Source organism: Artemia franciscana, chromosome 5 (assembly GCF_032884065.1).
Source record: "Artemia franciscana chromosome 5, ASM3288406v1, whole genome shotgun sequence".
NCBI classification, from domain to species: Eukaryota; Metazoa; Arthropoda; class Branchiopoda; order Anostraca; family Artemiidae; genus Artemia; species Artemia franciscana.
Genome location: NC_088867.1, coordinates 7014027 through 7022079, shown reverse-complemented (window position 1 = coordinate 7022079; position 8053 = coordinate 7014027). Strand labels below are relative to the sequence as shown.

Sequence of the window (8053 nt, the reverse complement as noted above, 5' to 3'; positions counted from 1 at the left end):
GGGTCATTCTTAGAAAATTAGGACAAAACTTGAGATTTAGTATAAAGAGCGAGGTATTAACGAGGATACAAACCCCCTTGTATACATAATAAAAATATAAGATTATGAAAGTTTGTTACGTAAGTTGCTAATTTATAAGTTACGTATAATTTTTACTAATAAAAACGTTCGTTAAAAATTAAAAGTTCTAGTTGCCTTTTTAAGCAACCGAAATATTGGAGGGCAACTAGGCCTCCTTCTCCACCCCTTATTTCTCAAAATCGTCTGATCAAAACTAAGAGAAAGCCATTTAGCCAAAAAAAGAATTAATATACAAATTTCATTTTAATAATTTATGTGCGGAGAGCCAAAACCAAACATGCATTAATTCAAAAACTTTCAGAAATTAAATAAAAACAAGAGCTAAGAGCTCATATGGCACTTGTGACGAGGCGAGAAGAGCTAAGAGCCAAGAGATCATATGGTATGAACTCTAACAAAATTCTATGAATCAATAGATTGATTTAAAAAGGAAAATAAGAGGCTTAATGCCGGTCAGGACTTAAAATAAGAGCTCTGGGTCACGATGTCCTTCTAAATGTCAAAATTCATTAAGATCCGATCACCCACTCGTAAGTTATAAATACCTAATTTTTTCAAATTTTTCCTCTCCCTTTTGCCCTCCAGATGGTCGAATCTGGGAAAACGACTTTATCAAGTCAAATTGTGCAGCTCCCTGACACGCCTACCAATTTTCATCGTCTAAGCACGTCCAGAAGCACCAAACTCGCCAAATCACTGAACCCCTCCCTTCAACTCCCCCAAAGAGAGTGAATCCAGTATGGTTCAGTCAATCAAGTATCAAGGACATTTGTTTATTCTATCCACCAAGCTTCATCCCGATTCCTACACTCCAAGTGTTTTTCCAATATTTCCCCCTCCAACTCCCCCCAATGTCAAAAGATCTGGTCGAGATTTGAAATAAGAGCTCTGAGACATGAATTCCTTCTAAATATCAAATTTCATTACGATCCGATCACCTGTTCGTAAAATAAAAATACCCCAATTTTCACGTTTTACAAGAATTCCAGTTTCCCCCTCCAACTCCCCCGAATGTCACAGGATCTGGTCGGAATTTAAAATTAGAGCTTTAAAGCGCAATATCCTTCTAAATATCAAATTTGATTAAGATCCGGTCACCCTTTCGTAAGTTATAAATGCCTCAATTTTCAAAATTACCCCCCCCCCAACTCCACCAAAGAGAGCAGATCCGGTCCAGTTATGTCAGTAACGTATCTTAGACAGGTTTTGATTCTTCCCATCCAGTTTCATCATGATCTCACCTCTTAAGTATTTTCTAAGATTTCTGGTTCCCCTCAACTGCCCCCCTCCAGTTACGCTGGATCCGGTTGAGATTTAAAATAAGAGATATGAGTTACGAGATCCTTCTAAATATGAAGTTTCATGAAGATCCGATCACTCCTTCGTAAGTTAAAAATACGTCATTTTTTCTTATTTTTCAGAATTACCCCCCCCCTCCCCGCAATTGAGCGGATCCGTTACAATTATGTAAATCACGTATGCAAGACTTCTGCTTATTTTTCCAACCACGTTTCATCCCAATCCCTCCAATCTAAGCGTTTTCCATCATTTTAGGTTTCCCCACCCCAAACTTCCCCCAATGTCACCAGATCCGGTCAGGATTTAAAATAAGAGCTTTGAGACACGATATCCTTCTAATATCAAATTTCATGGAGATCCAATCACCCGTTCGTAAGTTAAAAATACCTCCTTTTTTCTAATTTTTCTGAATTAACCCCCCCCCCAAAAAAAAAAAAACTACCCCAAAGAGACCGGATCCGTTCTGGTTATTGCAATCAAGAATCTAGGACTCGTATTTTTTCCACACCAAGTTTCATCTCGATCCCTCCACTCTCCCAAAGTGTTTTCTAACTTTTAGGTTTCCCCCTCCCAACTCCCCCCCCCCAATGTCACCAGATCCGGTCGGGTTTAAAATAAGAGCTCTGAGCCACGATATCATTCTAAATATCAAATTTCATTGAGATCCGATCACCCGTTCGTAAGTTAAAAATACCTCATTTTTTTTAATTTTTCAGAAATACCCCCCCCCCCCAACTACCCCAAAGAGAGCGGATCCGTTCCGTTTATGTCAATCATCTATCTAGGACTTGTGTTTATTTTTCCCACCATGTTTCATCCCGATCCCTCCACTCTAAGTGTTTTCCAAGTTTTAGGTTTCCCCCTCCCAACTCCCCGCCCCCATCACCAGATCCGGTCGGGATATAAAATAAGAGCTCTAAGACACGATATCCTTCTAAAAATCAAATTTCATTGAGATCCGATCACCCGTTCGTAATTTGAAAATACCTCATTTTTCTAATTTTTAAGAATTACTCCCCCCCCCCCCTAACTACCCCAAAGAGAGCGAATCTGTTCCGATTATGTCAATCATGTATCTGGGACTTGCACTTATTTTTCCCATCAAGTTTCATCCCGATCCCTCCACTCTAAGTGTTTTCCAAGATTTTAGGTTTCCCCCCTCCAACTCCCCCCAATGTCATCAGACCCGGTCGGGATTTAAAATAAGAGCTCTGAGACACAATATCATTCCAAACATCAAATTTCATTAAGATCCAATCACCCGCTCATAAGTTAAAAATACTTCATTTTTCTATTTTTTCCGAATTAACCGGCCCCCACTCCCCCCCCCCCAGATGGTCAAATCGGGAAAACGACTATTTCTAATTTAATCTGGTCCAGTCCCTGATACGCTTGCCAAATTTCATCGTCCTAGCTTACCTGGAAGTGCCTAAAGTAGCAAAACCGGGACTTTCGGTTTTCCCCCTCCAACTCCCCCCAATGTCATCAGATCCGGTCGGGATTTAAAATAAGAGCTCTGAGAGACAATATCATTCCAAACATCAAATTTCATTAAGATCCAATCACCCGCTCATAAGTTAAAAATACTTAATTTTTTCTATTTTTTGCGAATTAACCGGGCCCCCACTCCCCCCCAGATGGTCAAATCGGGAAAACAACTATTTCTAATTTAATCTGGTCCGGTCCCTGATACGCTTGCCAAATTTCATCGTCCTAGCTTACCTGGAAGTGCCTAAAGTAGCAAAACCGGGACCGACAGACAGACCGACAGAATTAGCGATTACTATATGTCACTTGGTTAATACCAAGTGCCATAAAAAACTAATTTTTTTAGCTGAAAGTAAGGAGCGACATTAAAACTTAAAACGAACAGAAATTACTCCGTATATAAAATGGTTTGTCCCCTCCGCAATCCCTCGCTCTTTACGCTAAAGTTTGATTCTTTGTCACAATTCTACTTTTTCAAACAATTAAAAACTTGACTCTTTGCCACAATTCTGCTTTTTAAAATAATTAAAAGCTTTAGCGTAAAGAGCGAGGCATTGCGTAGGGGACAAACCATTTTATATACGGAGTAATTTCTGTTCGTTTTAAGTTTTAATGTCGCTCCTTACTTTCAGCTAAAAAAAATTAGTTTTTTTTTATTTAATCACCCTAATAGAATGGTCCAGTAAATGTGTTCCCAATAATATTCGGTAAATTAACCCCCCTCCCTTTGAGGGGTTAATTGAGGCAAAATAAGGGGGAACTAAAGTGGATAATATCAGCAAGGGGGTTTGTTTTTGCCGCTCAGGGACAAGAGAAAATATCTGGGAAGGGTAAAGTCGAAGATATATCCTTACTTTTGCCTATTGTCTGGATATTCCGTCACCTCCATTGGTCTTTATTTTAAAGATCAAAATTTGTTGTGCTAAATAGAAACAACTTCTGGTAATTTTGCTACAAGTTTGGTTCTAGTTTTTCCCTAAAAACATATCCAAGTATTTTCTGCAGCCTGTTTCTTATACATTCAAGACATTAAATGCGGTTACAATCAAACAGTTCGTGGTGACGAACTGTAAGTAAGGTGTCAGTTGCAATAACAACTGAAACACCCAGTTCAATAGTAACCGAAACTCTAAAAAACGGAATTTTGATACCAATAGATACATCAAAAGAATCGAATTTTCATGGTGATTTTAAATATATAAGTTTCATCAAGTTTCGTCTTACCCATCAAACGTTATGAGCCTGAGAAAATTTGCCTTATTTTCGAAAAAAGGGGAAAACACCCTCTAAAAGTCAAAGAATCGTAATGAAAATCACACCATCAGATTCAGCGTACCAGAGAACCCTACTGTAGAGGTAACCACACAGAAGTCTTATATAAAAAAATCCACAAAGGAAACAGTTGTTATTATGGATTCTGCAGATTATCAGAATAAAATAAATACCCTTTTATTGGATAAAAATATTTTTAAAGAAACAAAAACTAATCCAACAGATGAATATACCCAGCAGTTGAGAAAATAATTACAAATTTTAAAAGACAATAGACTAATCACCCCTCGAATGTACAGAAAATTTTACCCAAAAGGTTATTCAGCCCCAAAATTTTATGGACTAGCCAAAATCCATAAGGATACTCCGTTACGTCCTACTGTAGCATGTTATAGTCCTCCAGCTACAGGCGTAGGAAGGTTCTTAGCCACAATTTTCAAGCCTTTTCTAACCACACAGAAATCTTATATAAAAAATTCCATAGATCTTGTAGAGAAGCTGAAAAATCAAAGTATAACAGAAAAAACTATCTTATCTAGTTTTGATGCAGTTTCCATGTACATTTCATGTGATGTCCATAAATGTGAACAGGCCTTACAAAGAAAATTAGAGGAAAATTCTGCTTGGTCAGATTATAAAACCTTGGAAATTGACACAATAATGACGCTTGTACGTCTTTGCAACAAGTTTTCTTCAAGTTCAAGTTCCTTTTATTATCAATATCCATCCATTTGTAAACAAAAGTTTCCCAAAAGGCTCAATGGCCCGTTTTTTGGGAAAAACAACAACAAAACATAAATAACTATTAAATACATATACACTTAAAATATATTTAGATTCTACTCACCAATCCTCACCCGAGCACAACCGGTCTCCGCACCACCTACTTAAAAAAAAATAATAAAAAAAATATACATCGAGGATCCAACCCTCCCACCACCCAAATCTAAATAATTAAATTAAATTTAAATAATTAATTAAATAGATTAAATATAAATAAATAAACAATATAAATAACTAATCAATATTATAATATTTTTTTTATTATTATTAAAAAATTCTTCAACCGTTTCTTGAAGGAGCCTATGGTACAGGACCGTCGAATCCCAACAGGAACGGAATTCCAGGCATGTCCGACAGCAACTGTCAGACTAAAGTCCGAGCGCACTGCAGGGGCGGATGGCACTAGCACATCATCCTGGTTCCTAGTTTCATAAGGACTGACATTTCTAACAACCTCAAGAAGCCCGGAAAAACTTGATGGAAGGTCTCAACGGAAATATTGAAACACAATGAAAGAGAGGTGTAATATGTGAACATCTTTTATCTTCAGAAGTTCAACAGAAATACGGGTGGTAGACTGAAGGACTTTTGCTGATTTCAGTTGGAGATTATGTAAAGGTGTAAGTAGAGATGGAAATGTAGACATCCACACTGAAGAGCAGTAACATAAATAAGGGTAAATAAGAGAGAAGTATAACAGACGAAGGATAGAGAAAGGAAAGACTCGCTTCAGCTTCCGAATAATTCCAAGGCCTCGAGAAACCTTTAATCTCATTGACTCAATATGCCGCTTGAAAGATAGATTTTCATCCAGAAGTATCCCAAGGAATCGAACAAACCGGTCAGCTGGGAGGGATATGAATCCTTTAGATGTTTGAAGCTCTTTCAGTGTAGGGCAGCTTTTGCCTATGCGGGAGAATATAAGAAGAGACGATTTTTTTACATTCAAAGCTAATAAATTTACATCAAACCAATGATATATGTTTTCTGTCATCAATTGTAGCTTGAGGATAAGGGATGATTCATCAGGTGCTGCAACCCCCAGGGTGCTGTCGTCAGCCAATGCAGATTTCTTCATGTTGACCAGGCATATCCAAGGCTCCAACCACAGCATCTCCTTTCTGGCACAAATGACAACAGAAATCAGATCGTGGATTTCTAAATAGTTGATAGAGGTCGTTGACATATATGAGGAAAAGAGAGGGCCCAAGACATGAGCCTTGTGGCACTCCGTATTCAACTGGAACATGCTCATCAGAAGCTTCAACGGCAATGGATCAACCAGTTAGGAATGAAGAAAACCAGCACAGAGCTTCTCCATGAACACCTTGATGGGACAACTTACCAATAAGTATCTCGTGTGTAAGGCTGTCAAAAGCTTTCTTAACATCAAGGAATATTTCCGCAGGGATAAGGCCGAAGTCTAAAGACTGTCGTACAAAATGAAGAAGCACATTACATGCGTGTTCTGTTGAGCACTTCCCCCGAAAACCAAACTGGTGCCGATGAAAAAAACTTCTTAGCGTCCAGGAAACTCAGCAGACGCTTTAGCATAGCCATTTTCAAATATTCTAGAAAAAACAGACATAAGAGATATAGACCTATAGTTCCCCAGGTCCTCCCGATCACTTCCTTTAAATAGTGCTATCACTCGTGCCAAGTTTAGACGCTGAGGGAATATTCCGAGCTTGAATGACTGGTTAATCAAGTGGCACAGTTGTGTAATAATTGAGGGAAGAATCTGTTTAATTGATTTGGCAGGAATTTGGTGGAAATCAGATGAAGAATTATTTAAAGACGAAATCATTATTATCAGTTCCTGCTCCGTAACTGACTCAAGAACCATCGACTTTGCACAGGAAGGACCGAGGAGCTGCTTCCAAGATCTAGAACTTGAAGAAGGAACCACACCTAACGCCGTTGTTTTCCCAACCTCAGCAAAAAATTTTGTCATCTGATGTCGCACTTGGTCTTTATCCAAGAAAAGCTGATTCTGAACATTAAGTGATTTAGGGAGCTTTCGAGGACTTGCCGATGGTTGCGTAACTTCCTTAATTACATACCAAGTTTTCTTAATATCTTTGCCGCAATCCGCAAATCTTCGGGAAAAATATGTAATTTTAGTTTTTCGAATCAGAGTTTTAAGCATCTTCCGGTATAGTTTAAAAGGCTCTAATTTAGCATCACTTGGTCTGTTCCTATACTCTTTCCAAGGGTTCTGTTTCCTTTTTATTGGCTTCAGTATTCTAGCTGTAGTCCATGGGGCTATGGGTGTTGATCTCTTAGAAAGTCTTGGTTGGGGTGTTCGGCAATGGTGGATAAATTTCTCCTTTACTGTTTCAAAAAAAAATCAAATACCTTATTATAATTTTCTAAGTTTACCCTCTCAGGTATTGTAAACTCCCATGACATAGTGAATAAATCATATTTGAGCTTTTCGATGTTTGCTGGTGTACATCGGAATCTTGGTTTATTATCAGGGGCTATTCGGCGGGCAAGCCGGGGGAGTGGAAGTAAAACTCCTACTGGGAAATGATCCGATGTATCTGATAGTAGCACTTCATTTTTTACAGAATGTTTACATGAGAACACACTGTCAATTAAGGTTGCAGATTGGTTAGAAATTCGTGTAGAGATATTTATACAGGGAGTTAACCCGTACTAGATTACTAGTGCCAGTATATCACAAGCCTGACTCGATGATATATCCATCATGTCAACGTTAAAATCAACCATTAAAATTATTTCTGCCTTTTGAGACAATACTTTCCCAAGAACATTCTCTAGTATTTCCATAAATTGTTTCGTTGATTCGCTTGGAGATCTGTATATTTCACCAATTATTATCTTTTCTTTGGAGCTAGTAGCCAATTCTATGAACAGAGATTCAAATACCCGTTCAGCATTTGTAGACAGATCATTTCTCCTTACAACAGTATTTTATGTAAGAGCTGAATCAAAGTTGTCATTTTTATTTTCAAATCTCAAGGACTAGTTGATGCGTCCTACCAATGTAAAATTTTCCACATGAACACGGGACTCTGTAGACACCACATCCTAGTATAGGGTCCGTTTTATCCTTTCCCAAGTTGAAAAAATGTTCAACTTTTTGTTCAGTTTTGAAAGAAAC

At 38.0% G+C, this 8053-nt stretch overlaps 2 protein-coding genes across 2 annotated transcripts; both read right to left on the bottom strand.

Moving 5' to 3' along the window:
• Positions 1–5410: 5410 nt before the first annotated feature.
• Positions 5411–6001, bottom strand: LOC136026822 (uncharacterized). Its single transcript, XM_065703525.1, has one exon. The coding sequence runs from the start codon at positions 5999–6001 to the stop codon at positions 5411–5413; it is 591 nt and encodes a 196-aa protein (XP_065559597.1).
• Positions 6002–6442: 441 nt separating this feature from the next.
• Positions 6443–7072, bottom strand: LOC136026821 (uncharacterized). The gene has a single exon (XM_065703523.1). The coding sequence runs from the start codon at positions 7070–7072 to the stop codon at positions 6443–6445; it is 630 nt and encodes a 209-aa protein (XP_065559595.1).
• Between the last annotated feature and the right edge of the window lie 981 nt (positions 7073–8053).

Coding starts and splice junctions, on each gene's coding strand:
- LOC136026821 (XM_065703523.1), bottom strand. CDS start 7,072: ATGCTTAAAACTCTGATTCGAAAAACTAAAATTACATATTTTTCCCGA.
- LOC136026822 (XM_065703525.1), bottom strand. CDS start 6,001: ATGAAGAAATCTGCATTGGCTGACGACAGCACCCTGGGGGTTGCAGCA.